General features: G+C 43.4%; 1 protein-coding gene across 1 annotated transcript in view; it reads left to right on the top strand.

Annotated features, from left to right (window-relative positions):
- The window catches only part of GRK3 (G protein-coupled receptor kinase 3), a 78,959-nt gene that overhangs the window by 20,281 nt on the left and 40,067 nt on the right, over positions 1–18,611 (top strand). The window contains exon 3 of the mRNA XM_087754472.1: positions 18,295–18,368. Coding sequence (XP_087610598.1) covers positions 18,295–18,368 — 74 coding nt within the window. The remainder of the gene's footprint in view (positions 1–18,294; positions 18,369–18,611) is intronic.

The following is an 18,611-nucleotide window of genomic DNA, read 5'->3' as shown; positions in this document are numbered from 1 at the left end:
TCCCCCCCTGCCCCTTTAAAAAAAAAAAAAGGTCAAACAGAACAGCTTATATGTAATGGATATTTCTATTTATGTAATTGAATACTTTTCATTAATAGGTGGTTCCAAAGAACAGTGAAGAATATTTTAGTAGGTTATAGCAATTACAGTTAGGTAACTGTAACCTTGGCAGGATTTGATCTTCCTTTTTTCCCCACATTGGTAGCCATCAAACCTGGAATTTTAGAGCCCAGAGTTTCATGAACGTATTAATTTCACCCCAGATCTTGAGATGCATAGTTCACAGATGTGCAGAGGGGCTTTTTCTTCCTCTCCCCTGGGCACAGTCATAGCACTACTTGCCCTCTGTTACCTGGAAATGAGGAGGTCTTCTGTGACCCCTTTGCTGGAGTTCTGGTTACTTCTGAAGAAGGATTTAGAGTGGAAGAAAAAAAAGATTGAAGATAAACATGACCGTTTTTTAACAGAAGACTTTGCATTGCACTGGAAAATATTGTATTTCCTTACTGTGGTTGTTCATTTAAATTTTATTGTGTTTTCTAGCTTGTTCTTTGCCATTAAATTAGTTCTGTTTCCAGACATTAGCATAATTGCTTGTGGTAAAGTACCTTCAGTTTTAGGCACGCATTATGCAAAAGGCTGTGAAAATAAGTACGGTGAGGTAATTAAAAGTGCAATCACCTTTTTACTCTTGTTGTTATCTCTTTGTATGGCGGGGATGTGGAGAGACCACAGCCGAGGCTGGACCTGCGTGTGCAGGTCTGGGGCAGACGCCCCACGGGAGGCAGCTCCTGCTCGGAGGAGTTTAAAATCAACCTGAGTCAAATGAGTCTCTGATCATGAGCTGTAATTCTGCTGCTTCATCCCCTTGCTGCTGGCTCTTCCTATGCCTTTATTTTCTCAGTTGAAGAGCAGTCTAGTATACAGTGCTTTCTCCCTATATGCTAACTATAAAATTTCATCAAGCTACCTATTTTTTTCCTTTGGCAAGTGATGTAGATGAGGACTGTTAAGCTTTTTTTTCCACACCACAATTCTTTCTTACAGCTCCAGGTCATTGTTTTTTCTGGTTTTCAGTATCCTTCTTTCAAATGTAAATACCAGGGCTTTGATCAGTTGTCTGATACAAGTCTTTCTGATGTCCTAGGTGAATGTTCTCCTATGAGTATGTCTAATTATGGTGCTGGTCTTATCAGTTGCAAGTGTTTATCGTTAATGAGCCCTTAAATCCTTTTAGGCTCAGTGCTTTCCACGTCCCACTGTAAAAGATTGGCCCAGATTCCCTCCCTGCTACCTCCCCCAGGTGTGCAACTGCCAGGAATCGCATGGGCGGCTTGGGCTTGGAAACCAAAACCTTTGCTCTGCCCTCTAGGATCAAAATAAGAGGAGGACACTCCGTCAGCGTGCAGTGTGGCAGCAGCCCTTCCAGGGATAAAAATGGCCTGGAGACTTCATAAGATTTGCATAAACAAATGTCTGTCCTCTATTTACATCTTTTTCTTCATGAGGGCAAATAGGTTGCTCTCACCTCTTGAAGATGGCATAGCTGTTTGCAGGAGTGATGCTCCAGAATGATCTTGAACTCTCTAAGAATCGCCTAATGAGTCAGAGGACATGAAGATGATAGAGCCACGCAGAAAAATGCTCTGGCAGCGCTTAATAGCCCAGCAGCCGGCTGTTCCCGCAGAAGCTGCTTCCTCCACAGCAGAAGCTTCATGGGGAAGTACAGCATGTCTCGAAGCGGAGTGCGTAACCACCTTTAGCTGGTTTTCTTTTTACCACATCCTGTTTGCTACAACACCAGATTATGTGTTTGCTTTAGAAAAAGAGACGTTTTTCTGGTATCCCAATATCTATAATTTATGTGTGGAATCCACTCTGCTTCATGACTGCGTTAAAATTGCTTGTGGAGTTCTTCTCATGCTCCCTGGCGCTGCAGGGTGGGCACGCTTGTAAAAATGCTGCTTTCAGAGGGCAGTTTTGATGCGAGCTATAATGTGCGTAGCTGCTGGGTGGATGATCCACACTGGGTCTGCTGCGGCAAGTGTAACTGCCAGGTGTTAAAGGCAGTGAATTAGGTCATAATATTACTTTAGAACAGGATGATCGTGGTTATTAAAGTTAAATGCTGTGGAGCAAACTTGTTGCTAGTTATAGTTCAGTGACAAGCGGGAGAAATGGGCCTGTGTGAACCTCATGAGGTTCAACAAGGGTCCTGCACCTGGGTCGGGGCAATCCCTGGTATCAGTACAGGCTGGGGGATGAAGGGATTGAGAGCCCTGCTGAGAAGGACTTGGGGGTACTGATAGATGAAAAGCTGGACATGAGCCAGCAATGTGCTCTTGCAGCTCAGAAAGCCAACCGTACCCTGGGCTGCATCCCCCGCAGCGTGGGCAGCAGGGCGAGGGAGGGGATTCTGCCCCTCTGCTCTGCTCTGGGGAGGCCCCCCTGAAATACTGCATCCAGCTCTGGGGGTCCTCAGCACGGGAAGGACATGGACCTGTTGGAGACGGTCCAGAAGAGGGCCACAAAAATGATCAGATGGATGGAACACCTCTGCTATGAGGAAAGGCTGAAAGAGCTGGGGTTGTTCAGCCTGGAGAAGAGAAGGCTGCGGGGAGACCTTATTGCAGCCTTTCGATACTTAAAGGGGGCTTATAAGAAAGATGGGGACAGACTTTTTAGCAGGGCCAATAGCAATAGGACAAGGGGTAATGGTTTTAAACTAAAAGGGGGGGGGTAGATTCAGACTAGATATAAGGAAGAAATTTTTTACAAAGAGGGTAGTAAAACACTGGAACAGGTTGCCCAGAGAGGTGGTAGATGCCCCATCCTTGGAAATGTTGAAGGCCAGGCTGGATGGGGCTCTGAGCAACCTGATCTGGTTGAAGATGTCCCTGCCCATGGCAGGGGGGATGGACTGGATGGCCTTTGAAGGTCCCTTCCATCCCAAAGCATTCTGTGATTCTGAAACTCTTAACGTCTGACACTGGACTTTCTGACAAATTGCATCTACGTGGTAGGCAGTGAATAAAGTTGGCTTAGAAATTCTGGGATGTGACCGTAAGGCATCCTGCGACTTCAGGCCCTGGCTTAGGTTCGGCCTTGGGTTCTCTGGTGACTGCTTGGAAGCTGGTGGGACATGGCAGTTTGTCTACACCCTTCTCAGTTTCTCATCTGTTACACAGAGCTGTTTGGTTTGGGTCGTGGGGAAAGGTGAGAACAAAACATATTTTAGCTGTTTCAGCAGCTGGTCATACTGCAGTATAAGCTTTTCACCTTGCCTAGTAAGTAACTTGCATTTTTTTTTTTTCCCTTGAAGCTGGATGTCATTTGTGTTTTATTTTCTTGAAATATAACACTTGTAAAAAGAACCAATTAAAAAAACTTGTAGTTGACGAAACAAGTTACAAACCTTTTTTTTCCTATTTATCATCCACTTTTGTATAGTGAGGAATGATCTTTCTTGGGTGATTCATTTAACTGTCTTTTATATCCTCTTAAATCAGCAGGCTCCAAGTTGGAGGTCTTCCCAGCCAGGGTGAGCATTTTGCCATCTGTACCAGTGCTTCTTCCTACACACTCATGTCTTGCGAGGGGCGCTCTCCCATCTTCTCCTCTCCCTTTATACTGCTACAGCAAAGTATAGCTCGTGTATATTCTGGTAGCTTTTTAGCTGAGGTTTCCAGAGCAGATGAGCATTTGGTCTGCTTTGTAGTTCCTTCTGCACAGACAACCTACAACTGCAGGGAGGGACTTTTCTGCCTGCCCTCTGCAGTTAGAGGGAAACAGGCTCCTGACCGTTCTGGCTGCTGTTTCCTCCAGCTTTGTCAGTGACAACTTTCTGTTAAAATAAAAAAACCCAACAAAGTAGGGTGAGAACAGCTAAAGAGTTGTGTTTTGGGGTTTTTTTTGTTTTGTTTTTAGGGCAATGAATCATGCTTTCTGTTGCTTGTTTCTCTAGTTATGGACCCATCATATTTCATTATTTCAGAATTTTGATGCTAATCATTAGATGGATCTTGAGTTGAAATCTGTTGAGAAAAACATTCTTGCTCTTCCTCTTTCTGTTGCCAGTGTGGTAGCACAGCGCACTGCGCACTCTGAGATGCCTAAAAATAACAGGCTGGGAAAAGTACCTCCCTAGAGCATTATTTAAGCTATTGTTTAATTTAAGCATAAGATCTGTGTGCCGTTGGCATTCTGAACTAATTAAATAGTCCTCTGAGGAAATAACAACGAAAGCAATAAAACTTAGTTGGGAGCAAAGAAAAGCACCTGAGTTTTTGGCTATTAAATGAGGAGGGGATGACAAAATCATTAGTAGATCTTGCTTCTAGTCATTTCTAGCTGCTGGTGATGACTCTGAAGCTGCACGCTTGCCTGCGCCATCAGGGAAGGACGTGTGAGCAGCGTTCCCCCCGCCGCGGTCCGGCTGGCCCGTCAGGGGCACCGGGGCTGGCGGCGGCCGGCAGCGCCGGGCTGGCCTGGGCGTGCTGGGGAGGGATGCGCGCGGTCCCCGCGGGGACGGATCGAGGTCCCCCATCCTGCCGGGGCGAGGACGGTGCTGAGTGGGAGGGGCCGCACAAAACCCTGTGCTAACTGGGGTTAAAAACAGGGTATTTCTAGAGCCAAAGTCACCTAGGGGCATACATTAGCTACTGATCTAAGACTTAAATGATTGAAAGTGTCACGGCCTTGGACTTCTTTCTTGACAGCGTTCAAGAGACTTGTAGCACTGTGATAATTTTACTCTACTCTGGTATATTGATGTTAAATAATGTGCAGCCATATAATAGGGAGAATAGTACTTGCTTGGCAGTTTTCTGTAAAAGCAAGAAGGCAGGTTGGTTGTTTGGGTGGTTTTATTCTGGGGTTCCTTTTCTGTCCTGGGGAAGGCAGCCACCATACAGAAGTAGACACTATCAAAATTAGGAAGTAACTATATGAAAAAAAAAATTATATTTAAAATGCTGTTTGAAGATTGATCTCCTTTCTTGTGTTACTTCTTATTTTCTATTCAAGTTTAGACTAAAACTTGGATTGTGGATAGTCTGCAGGAGGCCTTTATCAATCTGTTGAACCCGTGCTTTCCTTGCACGGTTCGTATGATCGGTTAAAAACAACACAAAAACCAAACCACAAGTAGCTGTCGGAAACTGTGTGATTGTAAACCGAAACAGAAACTATTAATGTAAGACATTTCACAGTGGAGCTGTTCCTTTACAGCGGTTCTCCGCTTGTATCAAACTGGGGTGTGGACAGTGAAAGAGAGAAAATAGGCACTCAGAGCCTTCTTATAAAACTCAGTCTGTTTTGCTGTATGCAATTTTTTTTCATCGAATTAGTGTTGGGTTTAAGATCTAGTTTTTATGTCATAATTTAAATGTGACTGGAAACTACACTTCTTTCAACACACTTCTATTTTGTGGCAAAATAAACGTGATAGTTGCATGAATTACACTGGAGATCACTTAGCGGGATGTTGATGAAGCTTCCTGCTGGAGATTTCACACGCGTTTTACCTGCAGGCAGTTTTAAGGAGGTGTCTGTCTTGTGTGTCGGGGACAAATAGTATCCAAAGTCACTATAAAAAATGTATGTATTCATTTTGTTTTTTCTTCTGATCATAAATAATTGAGCATTTCTTTGCTGGGATGCAGCCCGATATGCTCCCATGCCTGCCTTTGTGGAGGGGCTGAAGATACTCAGTTGTGTGATTTCCCAGTGGAGTTGCAGGTTAAGTCTGAGCTTTAAAATAGGAAAAATATATATCCTATCATCTGGAACTTCACATAATGGATAATGTATGCATGCTGGTATATATTAGCATTTATATACAGTATGGTTCTTGGAAGATTTAAGTCATGAGGAAAAATAGTCTTTATCTCAGCAGAGCAGTGTAATTATACAGTTTTTGGGTTAGATTATCAAGAATTCCAGGCAGACTGGAAATTTTGAACTCCAGAAGTAGTATTGTAGGAGAGAAGATGAGCAAGATAGATAACGAATATAACATATATAGAGATAACAAATTATAAATTATTTAAATGAAAGTTCACTTGGATGTTTCCGCGGTTAAGCTTTCAGCACACCTACCTACCAGACAGCAAACCCCAAGCTGGTGGTACGCCGCCTGCAGTGACTTTGTTGTGTACATTTCAGAGGTCGGTTTGGTTTTCCCTGGGAAGTGTGTAGGTAAACTCATTCCTTTTGGGTTAGATGGGCCCTCGGTGGTTTGTTCAGCCATCCCACAGCTGCACACCTGAGGCTTCGGCAGCGGGCTCCTACAGCAGCGAGTCCCCAGCCTTTCCTTCCAGCTCCGTTTGCAGCGGCTTTGCAGGTGTGCGGGGGAGATGGCGTCAGGCTGCCTGCCGGTGCGGCGAGGGAGGCGAGGAGGAGGAGAGGGCAGCCGGCTTCAGGCTCTCTGCATGGGTACTGGTGAGGGACCGGTGTTTCCAGCGCCCCGCTGGTGCTGCGGCTGGGCTGCGGTGGCCTCCAGAAGGTCTTTGTGCAGGTGCCGCACGTGGGGCAGGGGTGAGGTGGGCTCCGGAGTCAGGTAGTACTGCTAGGGGAGCTGTTTGTTACGCCTTTGTGGCTTGCCGGGTCCACGGCCAACTACCAAGGAGGGGCTGCGAAGACCGGTTTGGAAAGCTTTCAGCTAAAATGTTATAAACTCTTCCTTAATATAGAGCAAAGTGACTTCCATACCAAAGATAGTGTTTTCTACCTGCTTGTACTCACTTGAGCTTTCTTAGCCCTTTTCTGATGTTTATGCTTGTGTATAAGCAGTGATGGTCTTCAATCTTGATTTCCCCTTCCTCCTCCCCACCAATTTCTCAGTCAATCCGAAACAGTTGCACTCCCATGGAGTTTTTATCAATGTGTCTTGAAACAATTCACACACCAATTAAGCCTCTGAACACCACTGTGAAATAGGTAAATATTAGTTTTCCATGTCTGTAAGGTGGCATAATAACAACTTTAATGAGATTTACCTGCATAGCTCTGTACTAAATAATAAAGCAGATTCTCTGGTCCTGCCAGTGCTACTCACGCATCTCAGTGGGATAACTCATTAGTAACAGGAGAAAAGCTCAGAAACCAGGAGAAGAGTAAGTAGAATCTAAATGACTGAAGCTGTTAAGTCTTCTAACTTTCAGCAGTGCTTTTAAGAGAGAGAGCAGTTAGAAAGTCGCAGAGCAGAGAAGCTGGAGAGCTCTGGCTATCAATTATCTCAGTGCCTGGAAATAAGGATTTTCTTTGAAGACACTTGAATGCAGTTGTAGAGCAGAGAACAGACATGGATATTTACTATAAGCCTTTCAAATGCTTTTATTGTGCTATACCAATGTCTGTCCTATAAAAGAACGATGCATAACACAACTTGCAGAGCCCCCGGGGAACTGGCCAGATTTGCGAGGTTCTTGCTGCAGAAGATCACTCGGTGATGTCAGGAGGTGAGTAATGTACACCATCAGACCTCCGAATCGTCAAACTCCGGAGGGGAACAGAGCAGTAACCTTATAGGGTAGCTGCTGCTCTCTTTCCTGGCCTCTTTCCACTGAGAGCGGTATGCCCAGCCAGTGCCTCTGTAACATTCTGCTCTCAAACGTGTGCGTGTCTGCGGTGGTTGGATAGGTAGGTTCAGAAATACGCAAACCAGTTTCTTAATGTTTCTAGATACTTCTGTCAATAATTTCTTTGATTACAAGGGGAAGAAGTCTGAGGAGAAGTAGAGCCATCTGCTTCTGAACCTCCAGCTCTCAGCAGCTTTCTTCTCTCTTAGAGTGCACAGAGTGAACCAGAGGAAGGCTTTAAAATTCATGTAGGAGAATCATCTGTGCTCTGTCACTGTTTTATTGGTTTTGCTGCTCTTTACCTAACTAAGTGCTGTGTGTATTTACTGACTGAATACTACTGGGTTTGTGTTTTAATTTTAACCACAGTACAACAGTCTTCCTAGATGCTATTGCAGAACAGTTTGATTCTTTACAGTGGTTAAGGTACTGAACAGTACTTGCTAAGGTGCATGCTGGCATCAGGGACTTGAGAATACCCTTCTGTTGTGAAATTATTCCGTGTCTTCATTAAATGATCCTGTCACCACCCTCTCCCCCAAGAAAAAAAACACACACAGATCTAGGCCCTTTCTAAGAAGTAGAAATAACACCTCCCAGTGTACTTTGTGTGTTAAATAATTCATAACAGTGAATGGTTCGTAGCTCGCAGCATGTCAAAAGAAATAGTGTGCTTGTCAATAATAAAAGGATATTGGCTTGCATTATGTAAGTAATTTTTAAAAGTTGTATAATGGAAAAATACCGATCAAGAAAATAACAACTGTCACGTCCTTCATAGGGACCGAATATTCTTGTGAGGTGGGAAAAGAACCGATAAAACAAATAGCAAACAACCGTCATGACGTTTTTAAGCTGCTAATACTTGCTAGCTTGCTAATAGCTTGCTAGTAGCTGCTAATACCACTTGCAAAAGCGGTGGGAGTTTCTTCTATTTACAAGTGAAAAAAGAACAAAACCGCAAGTGCTGTGTATTTCTTGATGAGCTTTAGTGAAGGAATGTAATCACGTTCTTTGCAATAACTGATTGACTGAAATGAAATCCTTCAATTTTCTGTTTAGTTGTCCTTTTAAAAATCAGAATTTTTTTACATATTTTTGTTTAGTGATATTAGGCCTCGGTCCTTTAGAGCTACTTTTTCTTATGTACAACCCTTTTTTTTTCTTTCGCGTTTGATATGTTGAATGCCTTTGATACTCCATTTCCAATGTATGTATAGATCTCCTTTACTCAACTGGAATATGTTACGGGAGACTAGAGTATGAGAGATATGTACTAAATGTGGTTCAGATATAAGTTTTCCCCTTTCTTTTCTTTTCGTGGCTTTAAAAAATGTTTTATTGCATGTTCAATATTCAGAGGTACATTTCATGAGGGTTTTAAGATGATACATGGTGGGGGGTTTTTGAGGCAAAGATCCAGCGGCAATTGCAGTGGGAGAGGCACAGACATCACTTTTTGTTTTTTTTTTCAAATGATTTACAGCTGCGTGTTAAAAATAGAGCATATTCTTCTTTTCCTTAGAAATCCTTTTATCATTTGAATTGGTGTGCTTCCACTTGACATCCTGACAGCTGCTGGTCCGGCCCTTTGGAAGTGCTGAGCTCCTGGCTGCTGTCAGAGGACGTGGAAGGGTGTTTACCCTGCGCCTTCCCGTTTGAAATGCAGGCTCTGTAATCCACCTCCAGTATTTTGCTCCCAAATGCTCTTCTGGGCTTGAAGCAGAATAATAATCGAATGCTCTCAGTAAGTTAGTGTATTAGCTGCTTAAGATCCTCTACCTTGTAAGCCTGTGTTGAGGTTTGACGCAGAAACTGGGAATACTCCTCTGTCGTGTCTGAAATGTGTGTGCTGGAGGAGCGGTACAGTTCTGCTCCCCTCGCTGCAGGAGTTTAAGGCATGCACAGGTCTAGCATTGGGGAAGATGGCTGACCAAGTTTTAACAAGTGTTAGTCATTTCACTGGGTGAAAAAAGCTATTGGAAAATATGCCTGGAAATAAGGATTTTCTTTGAAGACACTTGAAACCTTTTAGCCAAAGTTTATTTTCATATAATGATTTATAGACGTCATTAAACAAGGTACCTGGCAACTTACAGACTAATCAGAGCTCAGTTGGATTCTGTGCTAGGGAAATTGTTCTGCCCTCCTCACCATTGTATGCAAGTCCTGTCTTGTAAAATATAATTTGTTCTTTTACCCTGCTTTTTATGCGCAAAGATATGTTTTAATTTGTTATGATGTATTATTTTTAATGAAAAGTGAATGTTCATTAGGCTCTATTAGGAAAAATAGATTAAGGACAAATAGCTCATAACTGGAAAGAAAAATAGTGAAATCTGTGGTGCCTTCTGGACTGTGAGGATTTTTGTGGCTTTGTACCTAGCCAAAGCTGTGATTCCTACGCAGATGAGTTTTTTTTCCCTGGTAGTAGCAAGTCTCTTTGTTCCTGAACAGGGAAATTCGTGGTTCTCTCAGTTCTGGAGCTTTTAGGTGGTCTTAATTATCCTGTGCTATGGCAACTGAGTGCGTATACCATATGGAACAAGATTTTGAACTTGATTGGATATTTGCTAACAACTGCAGGCTGGTTTGAATTACAGTTTTTATATGGTTTAATAATAGATCTCTACCCCTAACTTTTTGTATATAAGACCTGGATCTGTTACTGGTACCGATGGTGGGCTCATTACATTACTTGAGACAGATAAAATAAAATGGGATAAACCATGAGACGGCACATAGGGAGGAATGCTAATTTTCCAGCAGAAGAGCCAGGCACGATCCTTTGGCTATGGTCCTGGCTGTACAGTGGCTACAGACCGCGCTGGAGAAGAGCTCACGGGGGTCACACAGCGGATATGCGCCGTTTCATTGCGGGGTAACACAGCCTTGCCTCCAGGTGAGGGCCATTTCAGATGGTTAAAAAAACCAACAACTGGTTGTATAAAGATACAATAATTTCATTGTGGTGTGATAGTTGAGTTTTGCTCTTACTGCATGCTCTTACACTCCTCTTGCTCTTACTGCATGAGGTTACACTCCTCTGACTTCTCTATGCTGTTGTCCAAATTCAGCCAAATAAGAAAGATCAGGAGAGGTCTTGGAGGGACTTAGGACAGAGACCTTCACATGCCCTAAATGAGGAAGAGTCCTTGAGCTGCGGGGTTTGCAGCGCAGAGCACCGGCGCGCGTTCCCGAGCAGCCCGATGTGGGGAAGCTTGCGCTGAAGCTTTGCCTGCCTGGGAGTCGGAGCCGTCAGCCGCAGTCGATGGGGAACGAGCCTTTACTGATTCTGGTGCAGATGTCGCTACTTATTTGTTTGTCATTATTCCGTATTTATACACAGCATGTTTAGTTAGGATTTGGAAACAGCTTGATATTTTTGTTTTCTAATTTGCTATTTTGCCTACTAGAAAGAGTCTACATCAGCATTTTGGACCACGTTCAGGTCTGCTGTAAATAGATGCAGCTTCCTTTCAATCAGTGACATTGTGAATACTTATATCAGGGCTAAATGTGTCTATTTTTAGCTCTGCTGTCTTACCTAGTCACTTCTGTTTGTTTTTATAAGATTTTTATTTACTCCTGTTAAAAGGGTATTCGAATCAGATACTAATAAAATTCCAGTTAGATAAGTAGTTTTTCTCAGGGCTTGTTTTATTATGGAGTTCCTCATTAATTTTTTTATTATTCTGTGCTCTCAGTTAATTGACATTCTCGTGAAGATCAAGATACAGCGTTATGAATGCAGAGGTGACCTTTAGACGGTCGGCGAAGGCAGAAGACCAGCACTCGCCCCTTTGCCTGGCAGCGTGGCTCGAGCTGCCGGCAGAGCCGTCCCGGCTGACTGCGGCTCGACGCCTGCTGAACCCGCCGACAGGGCAATGCGTCCTGCTTTAATAACACTAGTAGCAGGGCAGGAAAATCACAAGTAACTGTAAAATGAGAAGGCAGTTTAATCCCTACAAGTGGAAAGGGAGGCTTTTCATTATTAAAATTTTAAGAGAAGGGTTCTACATTGCGGGTTTTATTTCTTTTTTAGGAAAAAAGACTCTTCTAACAAACAGGTGGCTTTTAAATGTGCTGTGTCTTGGCAAAGCAGTGCTTGGTTCTGTTGGTCTCAGTAGCATTGTGTGATCCCTGCTGGGGGCTTCAGGTTGAGCCTCGCTTGTGCCAGGGTGGATATGGCCCACGGGCATCGGTCTCGCTGCAGAGCCGAGGGTGGCTGCCAAGAAGTGCTGGGCTTGCATCAAACCAGGGCACCTGCAGAGGTGTGAATTCAAAATTTCATAGAGGAGACTGCAGCAGATGGAGTGTCTTAAATGGATAAAGGTGCCAGCCCGGGATGAGCTGCGGGCTTGTGGGGGACGGGCACGTAGCCATGGGTACCCATTGGCCATTTGGTGGGACAAGGGTGGCATGGATGGCATGGAAGCCTTCCGTGGAAGTGAGAAGTGGGGCAGAAGGCTTGCTTTGGGGTAATAAAATAGCGTAACCCGTAATCAGCTTGTAAACATGGTGTCAGTGGGCAGGCCAGGTTTGGCAGAAGTGTGTAGGCTGGTCACCAGCTGCATTTCTGTTCTCTGCCCAAGCCGGGCCCTAAGCAGTGCTGAATTCAGGAAAGAAAAGGCAGGCCTTACTAACTCAGGGATGGGGTGGGGGGTTGCCGTTGACTTAGGAGTCAGGATTTCATGCAAAATTTCTGAAATCATGTTAGAAAAACATAATTTGAAATAAATATAGAAGTAAAAAGTATGTTGCTTTTAAAAAGAGATGGGTTAACTGAATTCCCTCACTTTGTCCCCTTCAAGGTTGTGAAACAGACCTTGTCCGGTTGGGGACGAGCTCTGGGAATGGCCCGATCGCTCGAGCGGGCGCAGGCTTTCTCGCCTGAGGCCCTGGTGCTCGGCTGCTCTCCGCATCTCCCTGTCCGTACCTGGTCGCGAGTGTCCAGTTAAGACTGAGCTGCAAACCTCAAGGGTCGTCTTTGTCCCTCCTTGACAGACATTTTGTCTTGGTAATTGGAGTTAGTGCAATTAATGGCATTTGGCAAACTTAACTGTACAGGATTGTCCCTAAAAAGATGATGGGACAAAATTATTGTCCAAAGATGGGGAAAGCAGAGGCTTGGAGCTAGGTGCTGACTCGTGCTCGCATGTACGTATTATTGATATCACCCATTACTTTGGTGTTACCAGAACAAGCTTTTAAAAAATATTTTTTCTTTTTCCCTTAACAACTAGTGATCTGGTTGTTGCAGAAATTATATAGTATAGAAGAAGAAATCTTTAAAGCAAAAGCTGTCAGCATCTTTATTTCATAAATAATTGCTGGTTCCTTTTATCTGTTATTTAACGCTATCATTTTTTTAATTCCTGCTTTCTGTTCTTGGCCTTATTTTTCTGTGTGTAGTTAACTGTGCTTATTGTGCTTTTCGTCAGTTCTCCTTGAACTTCTTAAAACTACTGTCACTTATTCAATGCTGCGTCTGTCAATTAGTTTTGCTATTATCTGAGAGCTACAGTTTCTGGCTAATAATTTTTCACTCAATCTAAGAACATCAGTAAAAGCAGAGATTTCCTTTATGCTGCAGTGGAAGTGCAGAATCCATTGATACAATGGGAGGCCGAAAGAGAAACCCTTCCAGTATGGAGAATATTAAGCTCTAATTGGATTTGTTTGAATTCAGGACAGTGGAAAGATTTCAAGTGTGCTGATACCTGGGGACATGGATTGCACGGTCAGAGAAGCTGGAAACACAAGAAGAGGGAGGAGTAGTATGCTTGCATTTGCAGTTGTGCTGTAAAAGAGCTAATGGTTTACGGCCAATCATTCAAAAACGGATAAAAATCAGGGAATAGGGCTTCTTAACTGAAGAATTTACCCACAAAATCTTTCAAATTTTTCTTAATACTTAGGACTTTTAGATCCTTTTGAGCAATACTCTCAACTGGGTAGTGGAGATTCTGATTCTCTTTTCCTCCATTGTAAATCTTCAGTGAAGTAATTGCAAGTCACTAAAAACCTCTCTCATCGCTTGGCAATCTGTTTTTGTTTCTTGGCTTCCCCAGAATCGCTTGGCAATCTGTTTTTGTTTCTTGGCTTCCCCAGAGATGTTTCCTTAACATCTCTGTCCTCCAGGCTCTGCTAAAGTCTCTTACAGTCCCCAGATCCTTCTTCATTTCTTGTCCTTAACCATCAGCCTCTGATCAATCATCCCTGGAAATAAAGTTTTCCTGCAGCCCTCCCATCTTCCTGGCACCGTGGCAGCGATTCGCCTCCTCCAGCCGCTTCCCAGCGCAGCTGTGGGACGCAGCTGCTCTTCAGCCGGCCGACAGCGGACCTGCGCAGAAGAGCAGCTCTCCATCCAGGCAGGGCGAGGAGGGATGCATTGTGCTGCCTGCATTTTGCTGTCTGACATTACTGTCGTTTTGACAGAGAAAATGCCTGAGTTGTCACCTTTCCCCCCCCTGTTTTCATGAGGCAAGTGAAAAAAATCTCATTAATCATGAGATTCCCAATTAATTAAAAAAGAACTCCATCACTCGGCTTATTCTTCCCCATATACAACCTGCTGAAGAAAAAGGTTGTGCTGGACACCCACAAATTTTCTCTGATGTCTGTGTTTGTTAATAATTTTAAAAGCAGCACTCAGGGTTGCCTAATGCAAGCCAAGCTTCAAGATGTACTTAAAAAACTCTGAACGAATCTGATTTTCGTCAGTCCCGTGTAAAATATCGCAGTCAGGAGGAAGTTCATTTCCCCATCGCAGGGAGCGGGCTGCCGCAGCACCTGGACCCCTTCACCGGAGGCCGCTGGCACAGCTCCCGCGCGGGACGAGCCATTGCTTTGTTCATTGCCACCGCAGAAGCAGTAATGAATTCTGCAGCTGGCTATCCACTTTCAATTCTAGAGTATTTTTCCAGTGCTGAAGCCACCAGACAGTATTTCGGTCACCGGTGCAGGCACTGTCACATAGTTGTTAGAAATTTATTCTTGGAGGTATTCAAAATACATAGGTTCTGGTTGTAAGGTATGGATCTGGACTAACAGTCACGTGGAAAACTTGTAGGATGAAATAACCCAGCACTTCTTTGCAGAGCAGTGCATGTGTCTGGCTTTCTAAACTGTTCCTTGGAAAGCTGATGCTGCATAATCCTTCTTATGGTTTGGTTAGAACATATCTTTTAAAAAATAGTACTAGAAGCCTTTCTGTCAAGGTTGGTCCTTGTGAAATGCCGTTTTTTTTGATGAATATATAAGCTGCATGTATGTGTACAGTATATCTTAATATATGTACATAAATGCTCCCAGTCCATAGGTTCTTCAAAGGAAACTTGAAATATCTATTTTTATTTCAACTTAACTAGTATCAAACAGCGTTTCTTAACAGGGAATGTGTTGTTTTTTTTTTTTTTCCTGAAAAGACAATGGTGACTAGTTTATGAAAGCTGATGCTCTAATTTATGTGTTGAACACTCCCTGAGTGTTAAAATAATATTCTTCTTGGATGCTACTGACCTTTTCAAGTGTTTTTTTTCCCCCTTCTTGCAACTCGTAAAAATTACAATAAAAAAAGACATTAACCATTTTTCTGGCTACGAAAGAATTCCCGCGTGACCCGCTGCTGTAGCAAAGGCGGCTGTGCCGGGCGAGGAGCGGACAGACCTCGCGGGCCAGGATCAGCCCCCTGCGCGGTGCCCACCCGCCGGGGCCGAGGGGCCGCCCCATCTCCCGCCGCCCCGCTGCGCGTCAGGGTGCTGCGGCGCTGGAAGAGCCACCGTACCGTTTTGTCTACAACGGGCTTGCAGATATCTTGGGTGTCCTACTAGTGAATCATTACAGCGTCGGTAACTTCATGGAGAAGAGATGTTTTGTGCTATAATTTATTTTACTGCAGTATTTTTTAATAATTTATTTTTTTGTTGTCGTACACTTTAAAACGCTGCTGTAATAATTCTGCTCATCTTCACTGGAACCTGACTAACAGCATTTTCTTAGTCTTGATTCATATGGCTGTAACTTATTATGACTATATTAATCATCTGTAGAAGTTTCTAACTTCTTTTTTTGGCTGTCTCTAGTTTTTTCCATAGCAATGCAGTTTAAAAAAGAGACTTAGTGAGAAGCGGGCTGTATAACGCAGGCAGCATAAGCCTGCTGTTGTTCTCTGCTCCTGTGAGCCTTTTCTTTCTCTGCAATAATTAAATTAAAAAGTTTGGAAAATATTAAACAGGGCTAAAATGTTTGGCATGGCATTGTTGAAAATTTGTGTTGGTATATTTTCACACTCCTCCCACAGTTGTCTTTGTGGTTTGTTTTTTTTTGTTTGTGGGTTTTTTTGGTAAACAGCCAGTAGCTGGGACCACGCCAGGGAATTTTCTTTCACTGCATTCATTGCTGTTTGTGCCACTCTTTAGTCTCTTAATTACATGACTGTAATCTTCTTTGGTTCATTGTCCAAATAAAAGTTCAGTCAATTCAGCATTATTTTGCTCGGTGCTGCTGCTGTTTCCATCATGTGTAAAATAGTGAATTGGGTTCAGTTCCGTAAGTGGCAGGTTTTGTTCTCAAAACCGGGTCCGGGCCCGGCTCAGCGCTCAGGCGGGGGAATGCAAGCAGGGCTGTGCTCTCCGGAGGCGCAGTCCGGCAGACGAGCGGCTTCGGGTGGGTTTGGCCGCGGTGGGGACAGTTTGTGACTCGCGCGGGGAGAGCACGCGTGGCCCCTGCGGTGACAGGGTGACTCTCGGGTCCGTGGGTGGCTCTCGGGTGCCTGGCTGGGAGCTCCATCCTTCGCCTGAGGCGTGGGGATTGCTGGGGCTGCTCCGCTGCTGCGCTCCCGTCTCCCCTGCAATAAGGGAAGACAACTTAACTAAGACTATTTCCAATAAAACAGGAACTAGATGAGCCCTTAAAGAAAAAGAGAAAGGAAAAAAGCGCTCTAATTGAAAATTACTTTTAAGGAATTGAAAACACGGGGTTGGTTGGTTGGTTTGTTTTCAAAAAAGCACAGTTGTTTATAAAATATTTCAAGAATGATTCTTTCTGTTGAGAATAATTAGAAAGTTTGGAGAATCTCATAAGAGCAACTCTTTATTAGATTTCTGTCCTTATTTAGAGAACAAAACCCAGTTTGTATAATCTTTGAAATATCATCCCAATCAGCTAAATGAGTCAAGCGAAGTATAGGGGGTTGTCTGGTCATAATCCCTTTTCTGGTATTCTGATCGTGACCAAATAAATCCAGGGGACCCCAGGAAAACAAGGTCTTCCAATAGGAAATTTAACTTGGGATCTAGATACAGCTAGAGGGGCTACCAAGAAGCTGATAAATGTTTTCATTATACATAAATTAAAGCTTTTGTTTCCCTGATTAGCGTTGCTTTGTCCGCTGAGACGAATGGGTTTGCTTCTGAGTAGTTTGGTGGGGTTTTTTTGTTATTTTGGTCTTTGATAAAATTAGATGATAGTGAGTTGAAAGGACATGATGTTCATAACTGACAGTTAAATGCTGTCCTGTACACACTACAGTGAAATTACTATGTAGCACATGAAGTGGGTTTTGCATATTTTTAAATATAGTGTACTCTGGAAAACATGAGACGTCGTAGGTGGTTATATTATTTTTTAGTTGAGCATACAGTGATGTGCTGCTTTTTTTGGTAATGCAATTTTGCTGTAAGTTCAAATTACAATTACATTTTAATTAAAAAAAAATAGGTCTCGTGCGTATATATATATATTTTTTTTTTTTAAGTTGAAAAGGGGTGTTTTGTATCTTGATGTGCTGCTCTGTTGGGAGAGGAGTCGAGCAGGGGAGCGGGACGGAGCGGTTCCCAGCCAGCGGCAGCCCTCGAGTTAGCTGCTCTACCTTCTCTTGCTCACATCATTATTTGAGTTAACGCTTTTGTGGTCTTGCCTCCAAAAGTTGGGTGTGATTTCAGTAAGTGCACAATAATTCTAAATAAGGGAAGGTATTGCCTGCTGCAGTGAGCCGAAAGCACGTTGGTTCACAGCTCCGAGGGGCTTGCAGATAACCCAGACAATTAGCTGTGACAACAGATGCCCATGTAGAGTAAAAGGGTAGCAGGTACCAGCACAGGCCAACGTAAAGACAGTACTTCCATGAGACGAAGCGTGTAACGGTCTGTTAAAATACTTCTAATGGAAAATACTCGTCAGCAGGCTGCAGAGGTCATGCTTTAAATTGCTTGCAAAGGAACTATAAAGATCCTGATGTAATTTATTGTGCTATAAAACCTATTAGAGATGACATTAACCAGTAATTCTAAAATCAGAATGCAGAAGAGGTTGCTTTTTATCAATAAAAAGTAGGTAGATCTATTTCAGAAAACCAAAACATGTGAGTAGTACCTAGTTTTTACTCTGAAAAAAGAAACAAAATCTGATCCGTGAAGAGGAATGGGATATTTCGGAGCATTACGTAAACGTCTCATAAAATTCTCAGCAGGTGGAAATTGGAATATGCTTAGTATACCTATGGGAGGTGAGTGAGGTTTATGATCCGTTTCTGTTCAGAATGCTGTGGAGCCGCTTGATAATCAGTATTGCTAAGCCTTGGCAATTAGGGATACTTGCACAGGTATATACAATCCGTGATGTTACCCGGGTGTTTTTGTATCCCTTTTACAAGTTGTTATAGTAATGATGCATTTTTTTCTGAATTTTTTTTTCACTTTTTTCTTTCCAGGATTTTTGCTTTTTAAAGACTATTGCCTGAATGAGATTGATGAAGCCGTCCCTCAACTGAAGTTTTACGAAGAGGTAAGCGGCCGTTGTTGGAGTTTGGGGAGTGTGCGGGGGAGTGAGGCTGGGGAAGGCTGCTCCTCCGGTCCTGCGGCAGGGGATGCTACGAGGGAAGGAGAGGCCTGCAAGGGTGCGTGTCCCGATCCCTTTCAACTTCGTGGTGGAATGGTTGGTTCATAAGAGGCAATATTTTATGTGGTAATGATTGCATCTCGAAGGGACAAAACGATCATTTTAAACAAGTTCAAGAGACTTTTAAAA

The sequence above is a fragment of the Nipponia nippon genome, unplaced genomic scaffold (assembly GCF_047370975.1).
Source record: "Nipponia nippon isolate SJK-2023a ecotype South Korea unplaced genomic scaffold, ASM4737097v1 scaffold_18, whole genome shotgun sequence".
Classification (NCBI taxonomy): domain Eukaryota; kingdom Metazoa; phylum Chordata; class Aves; order Pelecaniformes; family Threskiornithidae; genus Nipponia; species Nipponia nippon.
Note: the sequence above shows the minus strand (reverse complement) of the source record. Positions and strands in the feature narration are given on the sequence as shown.